General features: G+C 56.7%; 1 protein-coding gene across 1 annotated transcript; it reads right to left on the bottom strand.

The window, feature by feature from the left end:
- Window positions 1-8,691: 8,691 nt before the first annotated feature.
- On the bottom strand, window positions 8,692-16,140 carry ADI1 (acireductone dioxygenase 1). The gene is made up of 4 exons (XM_043604637.1): window positions 15,929-16,140; window positions 11,854-11,973; window positions 10,629-10,808; window positions 8,692-9,392 (listed from the first exon to the last, which is right to left on the bottom strand). The coding sequence occupies exons 1-4, from the start codon at window positions 16,046-16,048 to the stop codon at window positions 9,273-9,275; spliced, it is 540 nt and encodes a 179-aa protein (XP_043460572.1). The 5' UTR covers window positions 16,049-16,140; the 3' UTR covers window positions 8,692-9,272.
- Window positions 16,141-24,760: the final 8,620 nt, after the last annotated feature.

The raw sequence follows: 24,760 nt of genomic DNA, 5'->3' as shown, positions 1-24,760 counted from the left end.
GTGACAGACGTGGAGCAGCTTGGTGGCGACGCTGGAACAGGATCGCACCTGCACCTAAGTTCCCAGCAGTAAGGAGGCACAGATACACGTCAGCTCCCCCTGCGCCAACCCCTCTAGGAAGCGGACTGACTCTTTCCCGGGTATGTGGGTCACAGGGCCACTCGGATGTCACCTTGCCCAGGAGGGGAGTGTTCTGCAGGACTGGGCACCGTCATCCCAAGGATCCCTCCCTGGGCTCTTCTCCCTGAGGCCTGTCCGTCCTACAGATGGGACTGCAGATGCTCAAACTGCCATCCCGGGAGGCACCCGGGCGCAGGACAGGACTCCCCGCTAGGGACGCACCCGGGGAGACTGCCGACCCCGCTGAGGCAGCGACACAGGAGCACCTGGGGGCGGGGGTCAGGGGCAGCCCCGTGGAGGACTGACAGCCCACACCGGGCCGGGGACTCTGCCGCACCATCAGGGGCCTTTGACTGAGGCCCCTTCAGAAAGGGCAGGACCAGGTCTGCGGCCAGAGAGAAGCCCCAGGGCAGAGCAGCAAGGAGAGGGGTGTGGTCCAAGGGCCGGAGATGAGGGCACCATCCACGGGACCCCAAGACACCTGGAAGCGGCAGGGGGAACGCAGGCTCAGCCGCAGAGACTTCCTGCTGGAGCTGCCCCTAACCCTGCCGCGGGTGCGGGGTCCCGCCCCGGCCACCTGCTTCCAGCCCGGTCCCCCACCACCTCCCCACCACTGCCCGCGAGACGCGGCCCGAGCTTCCGCCCCTACCTGCCGGCGACCCTGCTGACACTGCAGCCTCGAGGGAAAATGGGGAACCAGCCTCTGCCGGCTTCCCGGGAACCACCGGACCGGGTGCCTGAGAAGGACAGGAGCCTGTCCTCCCGCGGCCGCGGCGTGGGGTCTGCAGGTCGGTTTCTCCCGCAGGCTCCGGGGGAGCCCCCAGCCCTTTCCTCTTCCAGCTTCCGGGGGCTGTGACCGCGGCCTCCCTCTGGGCTCTCTCCTCGTCATACGGGGTCGCCAGTCCCGGGTTTAGGGCCCGCCCCCACCCGGGATGCTCCCGTGGAGATCCCTGCCTCATCACGGCCACGAGGACCCGACTGCCAACGGGGCTCCCGGCTGGGCTTCCCGAACGTGAAGTTTTCCTGATCAGCCAGGAACTCAGCACACCTGCTCAGTGACGCGCGCTCGGATGAAAGCAGGTGTTTTCGATACCGCAAAACAAGCGGTCGTGCTTTCCACGTCCTGCGCTCTTCAGCGGGCAGTCCCCGCAGCCCCGCTCCCTCTCCAGAGAAGAAATCTGAGGCACAGAGAATTTGAGTGACCTTCCCCAGGCCACACAGCTATGCAGTAGCAGAACTGGGACCCACGGCCTCATAGAAGGGTCCCCGATGGTCCAGGCAGGGCTCCCTTCTCCCGTCCCCCAGGAAGTGTGTGTGGGAGTGCAGGAGGCACATCCCTCCTGGGACTTGGGGCTGTGGGCACGGGGGACCCTGGGCATCTCAGCGCCACCAGCACCGATGCCAAGACGTGTGGCCCAGGGAAGCAGCAAAGGCCCGCGGAGGGCGTGCCTCTGTACCTGGCTGTGCCGGGATGGCCCTGCGTCCTCGGGGACCCCCGCCCCTCATCCTGCCAGGGCGATCAATACTGTCAGCGCAGCCAGCGTCCCCGGGGCGCCACCAGCATTAAGTGACCAGGGAGCAGCCGGGAAACACACGGGCGAGAACACAAATCACATCGATCTCATCTGTCCTTTCCGGGGTCACTGTATCGCTCGGCCTAGATTCTACGTAGGTTTCAGAACAGCTGATTTTAGAGAACAGTTTGTGTCAGGTAAACACAAGCACTTTTAACGGGAAAAAGACACAATAACGACAGGAAAGAGAAGAGAGGGGTCTTGGCGGAGGCTTCTTTGCTCAGAGAAGCTAAGCTCCCTTCACTCCAGAAGAAGACGGACGCCCTGGGCGCGGTCGCTGCCCGCACAGGCCCAGCCCCACCTCTGCCTAGCTCACCTCCGGCGCCCTGGCCCCACACGCAGCCTTCAAGAGGATGCGGTGAAAAGTAACTTCCTAGGGCAGAAAACCGCGAATGGAAACACGGAAATTCGGAAAAGGGCTCCTGCTCACAGCTCACTCAGCTCGTGAGCTGCCGGCTGCCACGTGCAGAGGCTCCGAGGACCGGACCCCGTCCTCCCGTCCTCCCGAGAGCCCCGTGCCCCTGACCCTCGCCCTCCCCCACCCAGACCCTCACCCAGCTCCTCCTCTGTCCTCCCGCGGGCCGCCCTTCCCTCCTCGGGGCCCAGCCAGACGGGGAGGACAGAGAGCTGGGAAGTTTCCAGCATCTTTGTCCAGGGCTGGGTGCGGCCGTGCACACGTGCACAGGCTGATTTTCGCCCCAGCGTAGTCAGGATTGAGGGCTGCTGGACCGAGTGCGCGTGGACAAGCTGCCTGTCAAGGCAAAGGGCGCTGCTGGGTTTCTAATTAAGAGCACGAGCCGTCCTCCCCACGGCCAGGTGGGCGCTCTCTGGCTCTGGGAAGGTCGTTCGCGCCGGGGGATGCCTGGCGGGCAGGCTGGAGGCGGAGGCAAGACCGTGTTCTCACCAACAGAAAGACCTTAAATCCCGAGTTTCCAAGGGGAAGCTTTTCAGCTTCTGCTGTTGGTGCGCCGTGGGCTGGTGTTTCCCCCACACCGCACACGGTGATGCCCTGGGGCCCCGGGGGAACGGCCTTGGGAGGAAGGGCCTTTGGGGGTGACCGGGGTCAGGGGAGGCCGTGAGGGTGGGGCCCCGGGATGGGATCAGTGTCCTTGTAGAAAGGCAGTTCCAGAGCCTTCCAGAGCCTTCTCCCCGCTCCATCGTGTGAAGACATGGCGAGCAGGCAGCCCCTGGCCTCGGACGTCAGCCCCAGCCCGTGGTGCTGCGCTACGGCAGCCGAGGGCCCGGACACAAAGCGGGGCTGCAGGTCGAGGCGGCTCCCGAGGGCACCACGGATTCCAAGAGCTGGGGCAGAGCACCACAGCCACCAGGTGTGGTCAGGAGCCACGGCCGCCAGAGTCCACACGTAATCCTGATCTGGGTCTTTCTGGAACCTACAGGAGCTGCCCTCCCTGGAGAGACCATAGTGAGCTGTCTACGCAGAAGCCAGACCACCCTCTTCTCCCCGCACGGACCGGAGGCCACTATTCCCTCCCCTCTGTGCCCATCCATCCAGAAGTTCCGCTGTGGCTGAATATTCCACGCGCTGCTCCGGGTTCAGGCCCCCGGGGCCTCGTGAGCATGTGGGGAATCGGGCGGACGGCTCGGTTTGGGGGTGGCCGGGCACCAGGGCCGCCCCCTCCTCTGAGGTGCTCGGCCCCTCGCAGCCTGGCTGCCCTGGGGGAGCCCGTCCCCCTCATCAGAGCTCCCGACCCGGCCGCAGGCACACGGAACCCTCCCTGGGAAGCATGGGGACCAGAGCTGGGCAGGTGCGGGGACACCACGTTCCTGCTGTGGGGAGACGTCTTACTTGCAAGAGAGTGAGACCTTTGCGGAAAGGGCGGATGGGAGGCAGGGGGTGACACTTGTCCCTGTCACCCAGAGGCACGCCACATGTCAGCCGTCGCTCGTGCTTCCCGGCAGAAGCCCCTACACGTTGGGTTTCTGTCACTTGCGGCAAAGAGCCCAACAGAGACAACAGAGGAGCTCACGTCGCGAACGCTGCCCAGCTCGGAGCCGGGGCCCTGCCGTGGGCGGACAACAATCGCCTGGGCTAAAGCCTCAGCGACACTCGACACTCGGGATCCGACCTCTTAGCGCCTCCCGCGGCCGCCGACGCCCCCACGCACCCACCAGGGGACACATTTCCACCACATCGTCACCCACACGGGGACTCACGTCACACGAGCCGGACACCGCAGGCCTGTGGACGGTCGGACCGTAGGGCAGGCGGCTCACCCTGCCGATGGCCAGAGCCGGGGACGGGGACAGGGGCCGGGAACGCCCACCTTCCCCGACACTCCCACCGTCTGCCCCTCGCTTCCCGGCCTGCATCAGGGGGACGAGCTCACCCCCGTCTTCTCTCCCCATGGGTCTGACCCCACTTGTTCTCAAAATTTTTGACCCACCAACAGCACATTTTTGGGAAGAGGGGGGCATCGCTGTTCAGGGTTTATGGTTAATCCGTCCGTTATCAACCCAGAATTAGTCCAAAAGTGGGTGACTTAGAACAATGGTTCAAGGCGGTAACAATAAGGCAGCAAACTTACCACCACTTACGGAGCCACATCCGGACGGCCCCGGGGGCTTTCTTTCCCCTCTTGGTAAGGCGACTGCGCCAGGCCCTGGGGACAGCAAGGCCTCTCTGGCTGGTGTCAGCACCCCTGGCAGGCAGGCCTGTCCCGGGGCCACAAGCTGGCGATCGTGGCCCCGGAGCGCACCTTCCCAGATGTGCTCGGGAGAACGGAGACCCCCGAACACGTTTCCTGCCGCGTCTCCGACAGGCCGTGCGGAGGCCCAGCGCGAGAGCTGGGGGCGCCGTGTGCCTGGTTCTCGGCTCCGAGAGCTTTGCCTACCGTCTCAGCGCACACTCAGGAGACGCACACGTCACTTTCCACGGAAACGGTGCCGCTCCCCTCCCCGCTCTGTCACCAACACTTGGACCTGAGCAGAGCACAGAGGAGGCGACTGTGTTAAACGTGGGACACGCCTGGGTGGCTCAGCCGGTTAAGCATCTACTTCGACTCAGGCCATGATCTCGTGGTTTGTGGGTTCGAGCCCTGCATCGGGCTCTGTGCTGACAGCTCGGAGCCTGGAGCCTGCTTCCGATTCTGGGTCTCCCTCTCTCTCTGCCCCTCCCCCACTCATGCTGTCTGTCTCTCAAAAATAAATAAAGATTAAAAGAATTTTTTTTTTTTTTAACGTGGGACGAAGGGGGAATTCTGAAGGGTTCTCTCTACTTACCAAGGATGGAAGGGAAACCAAGGTCAACGAGTCGGTCTCACTGGTGGTACTGGCTACCTAGAACTTTCTCAGACGGCCCTGACTGCAAACATTCCATCCAATGCAGAAAAAAAAAAAAAAGCACCTGCAGACTGCAGAGCTCCATTTGGGATTCAGAAAGTGCAACCAGGGGTGCCTGGGCGGCTCAGTCAGCAGAGCATTGGGCTCCCGATATCAGCTCGGGTCATGGTCCCAGGGTCATGGGATCGAGCCCCAAGTCAAGCTCCAAGCTGCGTGTGGAGCCTGCTTGGGATTCTCTCTCTCCCTCTCCCCTGCTCGCGTGTACGCTCTCTAAAATGAAAAACAAAAAATTTAAAAGAAAATGCGATGGAGCACGCATACCATCCGGCACACGCACTTACCCCCGACGTCTAACGCCGCGGACGATGAGGCCAAGCTGGGGGCTCTCAGTCCTCACGAAGCAGGACAGGACGCGGATCCTGCCAGCCCCGCACCCAGGCAGCAGAAGGCGGGGGAGGGGAGTCGCGGGGGCGGCTGACCGGCGGCTCGCAGAATCTGAGTGACATCGTGGCCGAGACACAGCGTCTGCTCCAACAGGCAGAGGGGCCACAGGTGTGACTCCTCCCGCATCTGTTTTGGGTTTTGTTCCTCGTCACCTAAAATGAGCAGTTTCCCCACTGTCTCCACACCTGAATTCTGCAAAGCTCCAGCTCGTGTTTTAGAGAATGTTCTCCCTTTCAGACCCAGAGCAGTAGCAGACCGAACACTTCATTTCCTGCCATTTTAACCTTAAAATGTTAAAATGGAGGCTTTCTTGCGTCGTTGACTTCTTACTGTGCAGTTCCTAAAATTGCCTGAGGTTTCTAAACACTTCTGCATGATAGTCCTTCCAAAAGAAAACACCTTCCACCAAAACGACCGTTCTCAGATCCCATCTGCTTTAGCTCTGCGAACCCTGAGGGACGGCAGCAGATCCGGGTCACGCCCGGACGCCCCGCCCACCCCACTTCGGCACCGGAAGTGCAAGGCCCGCGCTGGCAAGTTGCTCGGCGGCACCCGGCCGAGCCCTCCCATCGGCCCATCCACGTCCACCACAGAAGTGCTTTGCTCTCAACTTTCCTGACCCGAGCCCCCCCCTCCCCCCCCCCCCCCCAGAGCCGCTCGCTGCGGACTCAGAGCCCGGGCAGGGGAACCTTGTGCGCTCAGCTGTCAGAGCACACTACGAAAATCACACATCTGCAGGGGTAAACGTCGCCGTCATCCGGAAGAACCCCATCGACAGAACTCGCTGTGACCTCATGAGACGTGGCTGACCTGTTGACGGGATCGTGTCACCCTCCCCCCCGCCTCGGGAGGCACAGGCAGCAATGGTCCGAGGAGCTCAGTGGCCCCCCACCCCAGGGTCCCCCTCAGCCACGGCAGGGCTCCGGAAACCGACCTGGGCGCGGCTGGTAAAAGCGCGTGTGCACCGATTTGTTAGAGCACAGAAACTGAGCTGCACTGCGGGGTTTGACTCCCTGCAAACCAGCAAATCCGCAGGCACTTGGTGTGCCTTTCCATCACTGCGTGTTTGCATTTCTACTGGGAAATGTTTTACCTCCTTAAACACAGACTAAACCCGCACTCGTCTCGGGATAACCAGCTGTAGGAGGCTGGAAGCCGTCTGGGGCCCATCAGCCCTTGATAAACCCTTGATAAAAGGTGTGTCCTCCCAGCTCCGAGCTGGCCACCGAGCGTCCGCGATACACGCAGGTGTTCGTGTCCAGTTGCCTCGAGCTGTGTGAAGCGGACAGGAGGGTGGGGACGTCTGTGGGCAGGTTTAGGGGTGCAGGGGGAGTCAGGAGCCATGTCAAGGGTGAGAAGCAGCCCGTGTGAACCCCTCAGAAGAAACTGCTGAGCCCACACAGAAGCCACACAAGACAGAACGTGAGATTGGATGTGGGCTCTGTAGGGGCACCTGGGTGGCTCAGCTGGTTAAGCGTCCGACTCTTGGTTTCAGCTCAGGTTCGAGGGTTCAAGCCCCGCATCAGGCTCACCGCTGATGGTGCACGGCCTGCTCAGGATCCTCTCTCTCCCCTCCCTGCCCTCCCCTCATCACTGTGTGTCCCTCAGGGGCGCCTGGGTGGCGCAGTCGGTTGAGCGTCCGACTTCAGCCAGGTCACGATCTCGCGGTCCGTGAGTTCGAGCCCCGCGTTGGGCTCTGGGCCGATGGCTCGGAGCCTGGAGCCTGTTTCAGATTCTGTGTCTCCCTCTCTCTGCCCCTCCCCTGTTCATACTCTGTCTCTCTCTGTCCCAAAAATAAATAAACGTTGAAAAAAAAAATTTTTTTTTTTTAAATTAAAAAGAAATTTTTTTAATGTGGGCTTTGTAAGTAAAGCCATGACCCACTCAGGGGAGATCGGTATCAGACATTTCTATATTTTACAGCACGATTTTGACGTGAATTAAATCTAGCGTGTGGTCTCTTAACCGAAGCTAGCGCACACGGCCAGGCATGGAGCCAGGCCGAGGCAGGAGACCTGTCAGGAGAACACTCGTCCAGAGGCCGCTGCCGGCTCTCCCGGGGGTTACTCCAGCACCCCTCCGACGCGCCCACCATGCTGCCTTCACTTCTGTAAAGAGTCAGGTAGGGTCTTCAAAGTGGGGAGTCGGGAATGCCAAGCTGACAGATGGGAGCTCACGTGAGGGGCAGAAATAACGAACAGGCGCAAAGCTCTGCCTGTGGTTGATCGGCAAGTCACTGAAACACCTGGCCACTCAGATGATCCAGCACGAGCCTCTTCGGATGGGACCGGGGCCCCTCCTCCCTCGCCAGCTCTTCCTTCTGCGTAAAGACAGGGACAGAAACGGGGGCCGGAAGAGAGTGGAAACCGGAGACAGGACCCGCTCACTCAGGAACCGTGGACAAAGGCAACCAGGGAAAGCCACAGGCATGTGAGACTCTTAGAGGCTAGATTCCAAACGGATAAAGTATCTGGGGCTCAGTGGTTAATCCGGATCCCAGTACAGGGTTGGGAAGTTCCTGGGTTATCCATCTGCCTCTTAATAGGAGACACCAATGCAGGCCCGAGACCCAGCTGGGGACTTTCACAGTGTCATTTACCCTAAGTAAGAATAAAGTAAAAATGGGTATTTCTTTATCACACCAACGCGTAAACCAGTGGGAAGATACCCGCTTGTGTTCTGACTGATCAATATCCCAGCCACGGAACACCCACCACTATGTGCTCCATGGCTTTGAACAGAGGACACACTGTGGGGCACCTGGGGGGCTCAGTCAGCTGAGCGGTGGACTTTGGTTCAGGTCAGAATCTCATGGTTCATGGGTTCGAGCCCCGCGTCGGGCTCTGTGCTGACAGCTCAGAGCCTGGAACCTGCTTCGGATCCTCCGTCCCCCTCTCTCTGCCCTTCCTCTGCTCATGCTCTCTCTCTCAAATAAAACATTAAAAAAAAAAAAAGATGAATTTTAACATAAAGATTTTTAATCCAGTTTAAAAAACACTTAACACAATCTGCCCATCAAAACAAGAGGTTCATTTGGGGTCTATTATTGTAACAAATTAGGCAAAATCCTATTTCAGAATCGTTGAGAAAAAAGAGAATGTCCTAGTTTTCTTGTTAAAAAAAACAAACAAAAAACCTTGCTTGTAAAAGAGTTAACAGGAAAATCAACCTGGAAATCTCAGTGAACAAACACTAACACAGATGAAATATAAATTCCTTATATGCGTATATGAATGACCACGACCACAGAAAGTATCTGAACGGTGATTTTAATGACCGGTATGTTCCCGAATAAGGACTCCAAGCCCAGAGCACAGAATTAAGGCAGCTACTTTGTTTCCAACAAGAAAGTGCACAAGGAACCCCGAGTGTCCCCCGACCGCAGTCTCCACCCAGTTCTGGGAGAAAAGTGTCCTCTAGCTGGCCAGTCTGTCATCCACCGTGACACCCGCTTACGAGGCAGACCTGGCATCGACCGACATGTGCTTACTGTGCGGGCGCCAGGTGTGGCGGGGCGGCTCAGTACTCACATCTGGAAGGTGCTCTCGTTTGCGGTAAAATCGACTGTGCGCGCTGACACACGGCTGCCGGCCGCCAATCTCGAATTACGTAAAATGTGATTTGTCCACATTCCCAGAGCTGCTAACATGTAAAAATCACTCGTATAAAAAGCTCCTCTCATTAAACGCCCTCGAATCAAATAACCTCGCGGAGGAAGGCTCTCGTGGCCCCCGCTCTACAGCAGAAAAGCAAAGAGGAAGGACAGGTCCTCCGCTGGGATCGAGTTCAGGACATTCCCAAGGGCGAAGGGTGAGCGAGGCCCCCAGGGCGCCGCTACTCCGTCTGCGCCAAGAATTCCACGTACTGCCCCCGAACCTCGAAATGGTCGGCCGGCCGGTTGTACGCCGTCCACACCGGTTCTCCCACAAACAGCCGCATGGCTTTCACGTAGTTCTAGAAAACACACAAACACGCCCAGCTGTCAAACCAGCCCTCAGGGTGACCCCCCTGGCTGCGTCTGCTCCTGCTCCTGCGTCTTAACCACGCGGCCACGTTTCTTCTCCGAAAGGAGGTATGGGCCGCCAGGGCCCCAAGTTCGCGTGCCCAGGAAAGCACGGGTCGTGGAGGTCCGGCGCTGAGCCCACTCCCGCGACCCGCGCTGACCGCCTGCCTGCGCGCTCCCCTCGGCACCGCTCTCCTAACGTCAGGGCCCCGCGCCGCTCAACACCGGCGAGGACGGCGCGGCGACCTCCCTCAAATTACCAATGTACGTGCCGTTCAAGTCCGTTCTCACTTCTAGGAATTTACCCTGGTGACAAAGTCACACCTGTGCAAGTGACAAGCGCGTAAGGTTATTAGTCCCAGCACGGTTCACCATAGCAAACAGGGAGCGGTCTACATGCCCAGCAGGAGGGATCGTCCTGACCGTGGAATAGGCGGGTGGGGGTCTGGGGCTCGTCTGAGGACGGAGCCAGGAGGCTGCACGGAAGGACCCGCCCCCCACCCACGGCCAGGAAATGATCCGAGAGCAGACCCGGGGAAGGGAAACGTGGAACCTCGTGTAGAGGCCGCCGCGTCCTGTGCCGGGAGGACACAACACTCACACTGGCCGGAGCGCACAGGGCTGGGCAGCGGGGGAGAAAGGAAGCCGGCCGCTTGGCGCCCTTCCAGAATTCTGGGTTTACACCACATGCCTTTAGTTTCCGTTCGGAAACCATACTTACCTCTCGGGTTTGGCCCAAACCCCAACCAGAGAGCGACCTCGCTTCCGTGCTGACGGCCGATCCTCACGCCAGGACTGGTATCGCACTACAGTTTCGCTCCGAACGGAAACGCCCGGGAAAGCGACAGAGCAGCAGGGACCTAGAGACGCCCACCGAGCTGCACCCCTACGCTCAACCACGTGCTCTCTCCTTAAAGGAGCGGGATCCCTTCCTGCTGACCTGCCTGGCCTCCCGGGGACCGCGGGTCGCGTGTGTACATGGGCCGCCACCGGCCAAGGACAAAGCCGGAGCTTCCTGACGGCCCGCAGATGGCGAGTGGCCCCCAGGCTCCCGCCGGCCTCTCCCGGGGGAGCCTGGGGCCCCGGCTCACGAGCTCCGGAGCGGCGGGGGCGCCGCTGAGAGGGCGGTGCCGCGAGCTGCCGACATCCGTGCACGGGCACCTGCGAATTCAACACAGCGATCCTACCTTTTCATCCAGCGTGAAGCGGTGATAGATCCCAGCGGGAAGGGTGATCATGTCTCCTTTCTCCATGAAGATGCGGATCCACTTGTCCTCCTTGTCCCTCACATCAAAGTAGCCGCTGCCGTCCAAGACGTAGCGGATCTCGTCGTCCAGGTGCAGGTGCTCCTCGTAGAACATCTTGATCTAGACGGGCAGGACACCGCCACGTCTCTCAGGGCCCGTCCCCAAGTCAGCACAGGTCCAGCCACCGACCCCGCCCTCGAAGACCAGGACCGGGGTGGGCAGGGTCCCTTCATAAAAATAGAAATATTCTGGGGGCGCCTGGGGGGCTCAGTCGGTTGAGCATCTGACTTCAGCTCAGGTCATGACCCTCAGGTCAGGGTTCGTGGGTTTGAGCCCCACGTCGGGCTCTGTGCTGACAGCATGGAGCCTGCTTGGGATTCTCTATCTCCATCTGTCTGCCCCTCCCCCACTCACATTCTTTCTCTCTCAGAAAAAATAAATAAACTTAAAAAAAAAGGGGGGAGGCACCTGGGTGGCTTAGTCGGTTATGCAGCCGACTTCGGCTCAGGTAATGATCTCACAGTCCGTGAGTTCGAGCCTCATGTCGGGCTCTGTGCTGACAGCTCAGAGCCTGGAGCCTGTTTCGGATTCTGTGTCTCCCTTTCTCTGACCCTCCCCCATTCATGCTCTGTCTCTCTCTGTCTCAAAAATAAATAAACGTTAAAAAAAAAAATTTTTTTTAATTAAAAAAAAAAAGAAAAAAAAACTTTAAAAAAGAAAGCTCCAGGCCCAGAGGGCTTCATTGGTTAATCTGCCAAACATTTCAGGAAAAAATAAAACTGCTGTACACATACTGTCCCAAAAAAGAGAAACGGAGGTAACACTTCTCAGTTTACTCTATGGGCCGCCATTACTCTGATACAAAACTCAAATGAAGACGTTAAAAGGAAAAAAAGGGATGCCTGGGTGGGTCAATAAGTTAAGACTCTAACTCTTGGTTTCGGCTCAGGTCGTGATCTCACGGTTTGTGAGTTCAAAGCTCCACGTCGGGCTCTGTGCTGACAGCGCAGAGCCTGCTTGGGATCCTCTCTCCCCCTCTCTCTGCCCCTCCCCTGCTTTCTCTTTCTCAAAATAACTAAACATTTAAAAAAGCAAAACAAAAGAGCTTGTGTTTACTAGTAGTAAATAGAATGATTCCTCCTCACACAGTGCAGAACTCCATTACCTTTTCTTCATAATCTGGTAGTTTATCCTTGCATATGGTTATTATGTCCATCCAGGAATAGTTTCTCTCTTTTCGGATCTTTTCTAACTCTGGATCATTCTCGTATTTGTCAGCATCAAGCTATAAGAGTTTCAACGGCAACAAAAAAGAGGTCCCATTAATGAAAGGAAACATGGATCTCTTTCTGGATCTCCTAAATGATCACATTCCAAATGTACCAGCGAGTCCTTTGTCAGTCACAACCTAACCTTCCTTCCCCGCCCTCCCTGTTTCTCTTAAGGGCTTCCCCATCTTCTCTGTACCAGCTGAAGAGGCCGCAGTTGTGTTAAACTCCTGCTCCCTTCCCCCCAGCAGTCCTTCCTGCGGGTTCTACGTCACCGTCCCAGTCCCACTGCCAGGAGCCCGGGTAAAGTGGCCAAGCCTGTCCAAGGGCACCAACCGTCCCCCCGCCCCCCATCCTCTTCCTCCAGCGCCAGCCCTCTGCAGGTCTGGCTGATCTCTCTACAGCACGTCTCTGGTCCATCGTGTCCCTGGGCGGAAATGACTCCTGTTCTGAAGGGCTGCAAATATAACCCGGGTTCACCGCCCTGGGATGCGAGGCCTTCCATCATGAGGCCCTGGGTGTCTCCTCTTCTCTGTCCATATTCCCTGTTTATTTTTAAAGTTTATCTATTGAGAGAGAAAGAGAGAGAGAGAAGGCATGATATGGGGAGGGGCAAAGAGAGAGGAGAGTGAGAATCCCAAGCAGGATCTGCATTGTCAGCATGGAGCCGGGTGCAGGGCTCGAACTTGCAAACTGCAAGATCACGACCTCAGCAGAAGTCGGTGCTTAACCGACTAAGCCACCGAGGTGCCCCTCATTCCCTGCTTTGTTTAATCTACATCCTAAATCAACGAATAAGAGTATCTGCTTCTCCAAAAGACACCTGATGGTTCACATCCCCACATCCTTGCTCCTGATGGCTTCCCCCACCTAGAAAGTTCCTTCACCATTTTATCAGAATCCTATCTATTCTTCAAGGCCCAATTTCTAACACCACGTTGGTCATGAAGCCCTCCCCTAGGGCTCTAGGCAGAATTAGTCTGCACTCCTACTTCAAACTATCGGAAATGAATTTAGTATCCTTGGCCCTATACTGCGATAGAATGCACATTTCATCACAACTACTAAACAACAAACTCCAGAATACCTTTTTTTGAAAGAGAGAGAGAGAGAGAGAGAGAGAGAGAGAGGAAGAAAGGGCACAAGTGAGTGAAGGGCAGAGAGACAGAGAGAATCCCAGGAGGGGGAGAAAGAGAGAGAGAGAAGTGGGGCTCACCCAAAGCGGGGCCCGAGCTCACCAGATGCGGAACTCCCAACTCATGAACCGTGAGATCATGACCCGAGCCGAAGTCAGATGCGTAACGGCTGAGCCGTCCAGGCGCCCCCAACTCCAGAATATCTTCAAGTACTAGTCATCGATACATTAATTTCTGCATAGCTGACTCCCCAAGTTATCCAGTCCACCCCTGGACGTGCACAGCACCGATCTACTTCAAATGGTGTGTGTCAGAGCTTTGTATCACTCTGCTGTGTCGCTGACAGCAGACAAGAAAAATGGTCCGTCGGTTCCCGATGATCAAGAATGGTTACTACGAAGACAGTACGTAAGAATACGCAGGACACGGGCACTGGGGGGGCTCAGTCGGTTAGGCTCCAGCTCCTGATTTCGGCTCAGGTCATGATCTCACGGTTTGCGGGTTCGGGCCCCACATCGGCCTCTGTGCTGATGGGCGTGTGGAGCCTGCTTGGGATTCTCTCTCTCCCTCTCTCTCAAAATAAATAAAATGAACTTAAAAAAAAAAAAAAGAATACACAGGACACAAAAACCACAGAATAAACATAATTTAATTTTTACAGCCCTTTGACTTATCCACCCACAGCAGAAGCAGAAGGCAGGAGGAACTGGGTTTGACCCATGGAATTACTAAAAGATGCCTTTTAAAATGTAGTCTTTTAGGGGCGCCTGGGCAGCTCAGTCGGTTGAGCATCCGACTTCGGCTCAGGTCATGATCTCGTGGTTTGTGAGTTCAAGCCCCGCGTCGGGCTCTGCACTGACAGCTCAGAGCCTGGAGCCTGCTTTGGATTCTGTGTCTCCCTCTCTCTCTGCCTCTCCCCGCTCATGCTCTCTCTCTCTCTGTCAAAAATTAGTAAATATTAAAAAAAAATGTTTTTAATAAAATGTCATATTTTATTACTTGGATACTTTCACAAGTTGACCAATATCTCATTCTTGTTCTAAGCTTTAAAAAGCAGAATGAAACCCCCAAAGCACAGTAACTTGACCTTTCTGATTGTTTACATTGCAGGTAATTGATTTTACGATAAAACAAAATTTCCCTCTGTAACAGACACTGTATACCATTTGATTGTTTCAAAAATGGTACCTCCCAGTAGGGTAAGTGTTTTAACCTTAGCCTGGGAAAAGACAAATACTCCGTAAACATTAACACAGGCACAAAAGCCCTTTTAATGGCGAGAAGGCCAGCCGTGCTGCTACACTGGCTCATGTGAAAATGAATCAAAGGAGCCTTGCTTACCAGGGAGGGGGAGGCCGGCAGGGGGCGCTCCGACGCCCCGCGCTCCCCGTCAACGGCCGACCCACCAGGAGAAGCCTCGCCCGGCAGGTGGCTGCTACTTCACTACACCTGCAGGTTTCCTCCCACCCCAGCAACGGCCCCGCGAAGCCACCGCTCCAGCTCCCAGTTTGCTCCAGAGTGGTTTTTGTTTCCAACAGCATTCCCAACTCCTCCTCCACCTTTTTAATAAAAGACTGTTCCTCTCATTTATTAGGGGACTTGACCACGGTTTTGCTGTGGTTTGCTTAGGTTGGACTGCAATCCTCTATTCCTAAATAAACCCATTTTCACTGCTAAAATAACGGGGCAGTTCTGTTTTGAAAGTCAACACTACTAGGGGCGCCTGGCTGGCTCAGTCCCTAGAACATGCGACTCCTGATCTCCGGGTTGTGAGTCCGAGCCCCCATGTCTGGTGTAGACATTACTTAAACAGTTAAAGAAAATAAAGAAAAGAAAAAAAAGAAAAGAGAGAAAAGGAAGGAAGAGAAAGAAAGAAAGAAAGAAAGAAAGAAAGAAAGAAAGAAAGAAAGAAAGAAAGAAAGAAAGAAAGAAAGAAAGAAAGAAAGAAAGAGAAAGAAAAGAGAGAGAGAAAGAACGAACAAACGAACGTTAACACTGCTCAACCAGAGGTACCAAGAAGACCTGCTTCTCCTTTATCTAAGAGAGACCAGATGAGGTCTAAAGTGCTGTTAGGCTGGAACATTCTACGAGCCTGTCCACCGGGGGTAAAGCGTCGCTACAAAACAAATCAGACTTTATTTCATTCTGGTCCCTGATGGAGCATGCGCGCGGGAGCGGACGTCACAGCAGACTCCGACAGCCGGGCCCCTGCAGCCCGCGGTGGGGGAGGGGGGGGAGAGCGGTCCTGCCGAGACCCCCCACCCCCAGACCCCGCACCCCTGCGTGCACCTCGCCAGGAGGGCACACCTGCCGCCGGCGCACCGCACAGGGACCCCGGGTGGCCCAAGGTCTCCTTCCCCGCTCTCGCCCGCTGCAGTCCGCTAACGCCGCGAACCCACCCGCCGCGTCAGACCACAGACCCCAAACCCCCGCCCCGACACCTCGCGGGGAACCCGACTGCCCCCACAACCCCTCTGCAAGCATGCGCAGCACGCCCAGGCCGCCCACCACCCAGCGGAGACGCCGAGCATGCGCAGGACGCCCAGGCCCCCTAGAGGCGCGCAAGCGCTGAGCGCCCCGCACGCCGCCGCTCGGCCGGATCGTGAGCATGCGCACCGCTCCCGGGGCGCCTAGACTCCAGCCCCGCTACCCAGTGCGCGTTGCGTGCCCCGGGCGCCGCCGACCGCCCGACCCCTGACCCCCTGTAGGAGCATGCGCAGCTCTTCCCCCGGCCCTGTCCTGGCCGCGGTCCCCACTGGCCGAAGCTTCGGGTGTGCGGGGAGCGCGGGGTTGGTGGGGGAGAGACACCGCCCCCGCCCGCCCCCGCGCTGCGTACCTTCCAGTAAAGAACCCCGAGCCGGCGCAGCTCCTCCAGGCCGACCGGGCTGCAAGGGTCGCCGCGGTGGGGCAGCCTCGGGTCGTCGGCCGACTCGTCCATGTACCAGGCCTGCACCATGGTCGGGCCGGGGACGCGGCGGAGGAAGAACGGGCGCGCCGCGCGGGGAAGGCCCTTGCCCCGGGGCGGCGGGGCGGGGCGGGGCCGGCGTGCCCGTCGGAGGGGGCGGAGCGTGGGGGAGAGAAGGGGGACTGCGGGGAGCGGGGCGGGCGGGGAGGGGGTGCGACGGGGGGACGGGGCTGGTGACCAGACGAAGAGCCTGCCCCAGGGCCAAGGGTCAACTTGTTGCCGCTCAGCGGGGACCGCGTGGGTGAGATAGACGGAATTCGCACCGAGTCTGGCCTCGTTCTAGGTAAACGGGGCGTCCCGAGTCTTTCCTACTGCCCTGCTCTCGGGGGGCACGGGGCGCAGGTAAAATTCAGCGTCCTCCAGCCCTCTGCAAGTGGCGCCGGGTGCTACGATCTCTGGACAGCCAGAAGAATCTTGTGAAACAAACAGTATTTTACAGGAAGGAAACTAAATGCCATCCAAAAATGGTTTTATCACAACCCACGCAGCTGATGTGGGACCTAGCGCGGCTCGAGGTCAGGTCAAGTCACCACGCAGGACAGGTGTCACTCAGGAGACTGTGCCTTCTCCAACCCCTCCCCCCTTCTTTGTAACAGCAGCAGGTCTACAGTACGACCCTGTATTTTTAAACCGCCCATCCCCCTTCCCAGGGTTAGGACTTAACGTCCTAGGAGAAATAAACAAGCTTCCCTTTACCAGTCTTTGAATTGATAATCCGTTTAGCAGATTGAAAAGAAAAGAAAGGTTCGTTTCTTTCAAAGCAATGAACCAGAAAAGATGGGATTATCTCAGCCATTCACCACCGTCTCTAGCAGGGAATCAAGTAACTGGGAAAGGTATGGGATTTAAACTAGACGGCTCTAGTCCCCTCTAGAACTTCCCCAGGTTGTACACAAGGCACACATTTACTTCGTGTCCGTTCTGCTGCTGCAGCGTCTGCACAGTGGAGAGCCCGCCTCTCCAGCTCGACCAGCGACAGCTCGTTCTCCAGGATTCCACCTTGGACATCACTGCCGGTTTTGTTCTGCGCTTCGTGACAAAGCTGCGGAACGTGGTGGTTGATGGTGGTCTCACCCCACGCCCTCCCCTTAGCCCACCCTGTAGAGCCGCAGAGCTCGCCAGTCCCTGCCGGCTGCTCCCACAAGGCAGCCCCTGCGCCCCCCTGTTGCCAGGTCCAGTCTGTGCTTCTGTTCTCAGTCAGTTGGTCACAGTCGCCTACTCCCTTCCCGAGACATTTCTTGTCATTTCCCTTCCGCTCCCTCCTGGTTCTCGGTGGCGTGGCCACAATGTGCTGGGGTGCCCAGGGCTCTCCGTGTGCTGTCCTCTATCCGCACACGCTGTAGGTGTGCTCGTGTGGTGCAGTACACATCGATGACTGACCCCCACCATCTGTCTCCAGCCAGGACCTCTTCTGAGACCAGGCTCCATGTCTAACTTGGCATCACCACACGCATGGTTGGTGTCTAGACCTAACTCAGCCGAAACGGAGTCGAGCGCCTGCACACCCGGCCGTGTCTCCCCAGCCTTTCCTGACCCAGCCAACAGCGGCACCAAACGTCTAGGGATTTTTGTGTTTCCTCTCCCCTCCCCTCAGCATCCAGCCAAGTCTAGCAGCAAATCCTGTCGCTTTGACCTCCAAAGCACACCACACATCCACTCACTTACCCCATCCCGGGTCCTTCTGCCCTCTTTTCTTGCCTGATGAAATGGACTTACTGAAATTCACCCCCTGCTTCCGTTTCTGCGGCTGCCCACTTCCATGCAGAGCGTGTATTAAAACACACAAACGGGATTGTGTCACCTGTCTGCTTGGCCCTCCTTTCCCAACCGCCGGCTGCCGACCACCTCTCCAGCCTCTGCCTCCCGCCTGTTCTCTGCCCTCCACACGCGCGGGTCTCTCAGCGTCTGAGTCTGCCGTCCTCCCTGCCTCGGGGCCTTTGCCAGTGCGTTTTCCCTCCCTCCATCCTGCAGACACGTTCTCCCCTGCGCGCTTCCCTTCTCCGCTTAGGACCCCTCCCTAGAGAGGCCTTCTGACCGCACCCCGCGCGGCTGGGAGGTCTCCCTGTTTCACACGCTCCTGGTGCTTGTCTGTAATGATGTATTTGGCTAATGTCAGCCTCCACCTTAGGACCGCCGGCCCCATGTTTTTGGTGCTTGCTGAATGAATACATGTGTGTTGCCAGTGACGACTTGTGTCTTGGGGTCAGGGTGTGTCTTCCAGGGACCAGTGCCTGGTATGTGACAGGCGACAAAAAGAAGTCTGCTCAATGAAAACAGCAAGGACGTGATGAGAAGCACTCCAGAGTTTCCACAACATCACTACAAGTGCCCTCCTAACTCCAATCAAATCTCCTTCCCTAGAAAATAATGCTGTGCGCTGGGTAATCTTCTGTGGGCTTCCCACACGTGGTCTCACCTGCCCTCACGTTTCTTTAATGTTTATTTATTTTTGAAAGAGGGTGTCAGCAGGGGAGGGGCAGAGAGAGGTAGAGACAGAGGATCCAAGGCAGGCTCTGCGCTGTCAGCACAGAGCCCACTGTAGGGCTCGAACCCATGAACTGTGAGATCGCTACTTGAGCTGAAGTCCAACGCTTAACCGACTGAGCCACCCAGGCCCCCCTTACTACCCACGCTTTAACGACAACTGAGGCAGGCAGGGCTCATAACTGGCTCAAGGTCACACGGCCAGGAAGGAGCAAGGCTGGGATTTGAGCTCCCCGCAAAGCGTGCGGCGGTTGGGGGGAATGACCGCTTCCTGGAACTAAGTACCTGCAGGGTCGCCCCCACCCCACCCCACCCCCCGCCACCATAGGCAGCACAGCACCGTCGTGTGTCACCGTTCGTTGGCCTCCACGTTAAGCAGGAGCCTCGTTTATTTATTTTTCACTATTGGGGAGGAGGGAGGGAGCTGTTTTATGTCTGTATAAACAACCACACTGTGGAAAAGCAGGACAAGAGGCCGCGGAACCTGGCGCTGGCTGGCAGAGCGGGTCCGAGCAGGCAGAAGCAGACACGAACAGCACGCATCGCATCGCTTTCCTGTGACCGGTGCTGCCCTCCGGGAATCCTCCTTAGAAGGGAAGAAGTCTCTTGAAATTGAACTGCTTCTTCCAGCCAAAAAATACATCATGCGACCGGAGTTTATCACCCCGAAGTGGGCAGCTCGGGAAGGATCTGTAGATGCTTTGAAAGGCAGATGGTCGCCCTCCCTGCGGCCCTGCCCGCACGCCCGCCACCCATCCACGGGTGTGCGCCCGTGCCAGCGACGTGCTTCCTCTGCGAGGGTCTTTCGGGCTTCGTGGGCCAAGAGGCAGAATCCAGCAGAGGAGATGGGTCCTTCAGTAGCAACCGTTTTGAAATGTGAAAAACAGGCGCCTGGGTGGCTCAGCTGGTTACGCGTCCGACTTTTGATTTCAGCTCAGGCCGCAATCTCACGGTTTGTGGGTTCGAGCCCTGCGTCAGGCTCCGTGCTGACAGCGGGGAGCCTGCTTGGGATTCTCTGTCTCCCCCTCTCTGTACCCCTCCCCCCTGTTCTCTCTCTCAAAATAAACTTTTAAAAAAATGTAAAAGCCATTCTTAGCTCACAGAACATACAAAAACAGGCATCAGGCTGGAATCTGCTGACCCCACTGTATCCCAGTAATAACATTAAAATTTTATTTCCCTGGCCTGTGGGGAGCACTTTGTCAGAGTCTCAGATTTCACGCTACTAACAAGCCAAGGAGGGGGCTTGCCATAAGCTTGTGCATGCGGGCGGAAGACCCGAGTCTCCTGGGTCAGAGGCAAGGCCCAGCGCCCGAGTCAACGGCAGTGGCTGGTGTCAGTGTCTCTGCACCGGCTCCTCCCAGGGGACACGAAGAGACCAGAAGACACCCGTGTGCTCAGCGGGTTGCACTGAGCTTAGGAACCTAGATCTCCGTTATAGCGGGCAGGAAGCACGCCTGCCCCTGCTCCAGGGACACACCAACCACATCGGTCTTCCAAGGCCATTGGGCTAAACAAAGATCCCTGCAACGGTAGGTAGGATCCCACTGGTGTGTGTGCAGAAATGTCAGAGGCCCGTGGAGAACTGGGACCCGCTCTATGTGCATTTATTGGACAGAGTCTTGGAAATATGACAGAGTGCTCACGGTCCTGAAGGTGAGAAGTGTGGGCACGGCGAGGATCACCCTCTGCTCAGCGTCACAAGCTGCAGTCAAGGTCGCTGCGGCTGCCTCCTTGCTGGAGCGTGCTTGTTGGCAGAACTCACTCAGGAAACCCGAGACCCCTCTTTTCTTACTGGCTGGTGACCAGGAGCTGCTCTTTATGCCCAGAAGATGACCTCAGTCCTTTGCCCATAACATAGATGCCCACTTCTCTAAGCCAACAGGAAAGGCTTTATCCCTTTGAATCTCTCCTTCCAAGAAGATCTCGCCCGATTAGTTCAGGCTCACCAAAGATCACCTCCATTTTGATGAACTCCGAGTCCAGTGGTTTGGGGCTTTAGTTACTCCTGCAGTAAGGCTCAGTAATTTCACCAGCAGCCAGACTCACAGCTCCACCCACGCTCAAGGGTCTGATACAGGGCTTGTCCACCAGGGGGGGAAATCTCAAAATGCTGCTTACCACATCCATAAGTCTCTGTATTGTCCCTACTCACTGTCACAGTGACTGAGCAGAGACTGAAAATGGTTAAGAACGGTGGCACCAGGGGTGCTTGGGTGGCTCAGTTGGTTGAGCGTCCGACTTCGGCTCAGGTCATGATCTCAGGGTTCATGAGAGCCCCACGTTGAGCTCGCTGCTGTCAGCCTGTCAACACGGAGCCCGCTACACTACGGACCCTCTGCCCCCTCTCTCTGCCCCTCCCCAGCTTGCGCTCTCCCCCAAAATAGGTCAATATTAAAAAAAAAAAAAAAGTGGCCCCTGCTCACTTTTACTTATTTACCAGCTGTCCATGTTTTAGGTATAAGCACAGTTATCAATGTCACGGTTTCATTGGATTTAGGATTCTTAAGTTGATGGTAACTAGAAAACTTTTTAAGATACAGTAAAAAAAACAAAAAAAAAAAAACCTCTACAGAGGCCAGGAGAATAACCTTGACTCAAGCATGACACTTCCTCAAGTTGCTAGGCGTGGGGAATAAGCTTAGGAATTCCCTGAGCCTGCACAGATGGGTTAACGAGGCCTAAAGAAATAGCCACAGGATGAACACACCCAAGTTTGGGTAAAAAAGGTCAGGTAAATGGGGCAAAGGCCCCCAGAATAGGACAAAAGTATAGGAATAGGAAATCGCAGGATGAAAGCATCCAAAAATAGTAAACGAGATTAGGTGTTCAGGGGGGAAATGCCCCCCAACTTAGTACAACAGCAGAAAGTTGCTTTCACAGGAAGGAAGGACCAAATTAGGTGAACAGGTAAACAGAGCTATAGACTTCGGTGGGGCGTAGTTGCCCAGAGAGGAACTAATTAGCAAAAGAAAGGTGCCTTGGTGACCCTGACACAGCTTGCTCGGTCTTTCTCATCCCCTAGGCCAGTTTAGGTAAACAGAGGTGGGGCCTCACGTCTGCTGTAAACAACCTTCCACCCAGTGTCAGGAGTCTGTTTTGTATTGACCCAAACCCCTAACAGTGCATGTCTTCAACACCCCCTTTCCCTCCTGCCCATGAGTTAATGGTCACGGTTTCACTGTCTCTTGGTACACGCCCATCACGCTTGTAAGCCTTCTGACCCCAATAAAAACGGAGCAAGGACCCTTACTTGGGGCTCCTGTCTCCTCCCGGACATTAGCCTCTCATATTTTAATCCCGCTTCTGCCCTGTTGCTGGACAAGAGGGAACTCCAGATCCAGAGTATACGACAGCTGGGTAAGCCTTAGGAGACGATCACAATTTTTTTCTGGCAGGGAGGGTTCTGGACGGCACGGCCATCGTAACCGCGGCCTCAGTAAGGGCCGCGTGTTTACTGTTCCCCTCTCGGTTCCAGCAGCGCCCCGCCCCCGGCGACCACCGCGCGCTGAGTCAAGTCAGACTGCGAAGGCAGGCTCGCTCGGCTCAATTTTGAGACAGCGTCTGCCGGGCGCCCTGGCTGGAACAGCGATGGTGATCTGGGGGCGAGTTCGGCCTGCAGGCCAATCGTCGGGGCCTCTCTCCTGGCAACGGTCACACTTGGGTTGATAGCAGAGATGCTTTCTGTGCGCTTCCCTTGCGTCACAGACATTAACGCGTCGACGCAGACGTCGACATTTCCTAATTGTTTACGGCCTCCTCATCTTTCTTCATCTCTCGAGAGATGCGGGGCTTCACGTCTGGCCGGCTTTCCTGCACGTGTGTCCGAGCAGCCACGGCGGCAGGTGGCACGGGAGTGTCGCACGAGCGCCGGCAGCTGCCCCGGCGCGGCCTTTGCCCCCTCACCGCGCTGCTCGGCACAGGAGGGCCCGCCGCGTCTTGGCTCCCGGGGAGGTGTTTCCACACCGCAGCCCCTCGTGCTTTAGGAACCACGGCCCAGCTTCGTGGCTCCGGGGACAGGAGCGCAACGTGCAAAGCAAACAAAACAGAGCAAAGATAGGTTGGCTGTGCCGCGGGCTGGGGGGCCTCGCCTCAAGCAAGGCTGCGCTGGGGCTCAGAGGGTGCTAAGGGCTCCCTCCTTCCCGGCCTCGGCCTTGGCCTGCCTCGGCTCTCCTCTCCGAGAGCTGGCTCAATTCTCACCTACTGTAATGAGCTTCCTGTCGGTACAGGAAACCCAGCCCCCAGTAGCTCCGCAGCCATGCTTGTAATTCACGAGAAAGGGGCTCTTTTACGTGGTGTCTGGAGAGCCAGTCTCATGGAAGGTTCCAGATGGCCCAGGCAGAGCCACGCATCCACCCCCTTGGATCTCTGCCGAAGCCCGAGGCCGGCCATCCGGCGAGGCTGGGCCTGGCAGCCCCTTGGGACAAAGCCGGGACCCCCGAGGACCTGAAGGAGGAGGGCCGGGCAGACAACCGGGCAGACGCTCTGGAACACTGGGCTGCCGAGGCCCTCCTGCTCGGTGGGTGTCTCTCTGAAGAGAGCAGAGGGCCTGGCAACTGCTGTCAAGTCGGCGCGACCCGTCCCTGTCCCTGTCCTCGGGCCCTGTGCCCTGCGGCCCCTCACTATTGACGCCCACGTGCGAGGGAGACCAGCCCAGCCCCACGGAGCAGCCTGTGTCTGGGCCACTTACCCGTCAGGGCCAGAGCTCAGCTCATGCCTTCTACACGGAAAGCCTGAGGGCTTTCTGGAGAAGAGAGGAAGTGTGAAGGGAGTGCTGGCGTCATAAATAACAGCAGAGGTGCCAATGGTTGGAAGCAAGGGGTGCACCGGGATAAAAATTATCGTTGAAAAGAAAGGGCCGAAAATAAAGGTTGGCCGTGAAACACAAGGGCCCGTCTAGAAATGGAACGTAGGGCTGACACAGGACTTGCGGGACGAAAAGGGCCCGTCCCCTATCCTACAACCTGGCCAGTCCGCTGAAAGAGACTTTCATACAATGAAACTGGGTGACAGGGATGTACGGACGTTCATAAAACTATTCTTTTTGCCTGTATATTTGGACAATTTCAATGGTTTTTACAAAAAGTTGTGGTATTTTGCATTCAGAAACAAGCCAGCTGTGCGCGAACTGTGAACTGTTCATACCTGAAAAAAGGGAGTCGGAGAACGCAGCCCCTGGAGGCCGCGGTCAAAAGGAGAGCATTTCTCGGGCTCTTAACAACTCTTTCAAAGAAGAAAGAAGTGAGTACGACCCTCTCTTGCCCTGGGGACAGAGGCAGCCCCATTTGCAGCCTCTCAGTGAGTCATCCCTCGCCCTTGGGCTTCCAGGATGCAAGTAAACGCATGTTTATTCTAGTGTGCGCACCCCTGTCTCTCTCTCTCCAGACGTCATCATACCTGCGTCACACTGTCCTCAAACACTTGCTCCGAGGAGACTCTTCCCCAGGCGTGCTCCATGTCACATACGTTGAGAGAAAGGATCGGGGGGAAAAGCCTTTTGAGGTCAAAAACTTTGAGGGGTACTCCTATGCTAACTCTCTTCTGGAAAGTGGTGAGGCTCGTCACGAAGATGCCGCGAAAGGGTGATAAGACTCCTCCTCTTGGAGGACGGCACGTACTCATTCCAAAAACGTCCCGCACGACATTCTTTGGTGAACACTGACAAAAGTGCAGCAAGTGACTGAAGTAGCAACTAGTAAAGACGGACCGCGCGTTCGCCAAAAAGACCACTTCCCAGCTGGGAGTTCGTAACCAAAGCACAGACGGGGCTCAGGGCCGCATTTCCAGACAGCCGCGCAGGAGGTGAGGAGGCAGGGACTTCGAGATTCACAGGGAGTCGTCACAACATTAGACTTTCTTTAACGACACAGGATTGGTTAGTGGTTAGCTCATAGCAACTTTTGGGAAACTTTTGGGAAAGAAAAGTTTTGTTCGCGGTTTCCAGGGGCCTAAGCGAGAAGTGGCCCAGGTCGGGCTAGTCTTGCAAAATAAACATTAATCTCTGTTTGTATAACCAAACTGGTTTTGTCTGCTCAGGGGATTTTCCAGGCAGGTCTCCGTTGGCTTTTGATTCTAACACCCGCCAACGCTGGGGGGCAGGGCAGCGGAAACACGAGAACACCCAACAACTACAGTTGCACTGGGACTAAGTCTTAGTAATAAAAACCACAAGGACGTAGAAGTAACAGATACATTTGGGAAATAGTTCAAATCTCACTC

The sequence above is a fragment of the Prionailurus bengalensis genome, chromosome A3 (assembly GCF_016509475.1).
Source record: "Prionailurus bengalensis isolate Pbe53 chromosome A3, Fcat_Pben_1.1_paternal_pri, whole genome shotgun sequence".
Lineage (NCBI taxonomy): Eukaryota > Metazoa > Chordata > Mammalia > Carnivora > Felidae > Prionailurus > Prionailurus bengalensis.
This window is presented reverse-complemented; position numbering and strand designations above follow the sequence as displayed.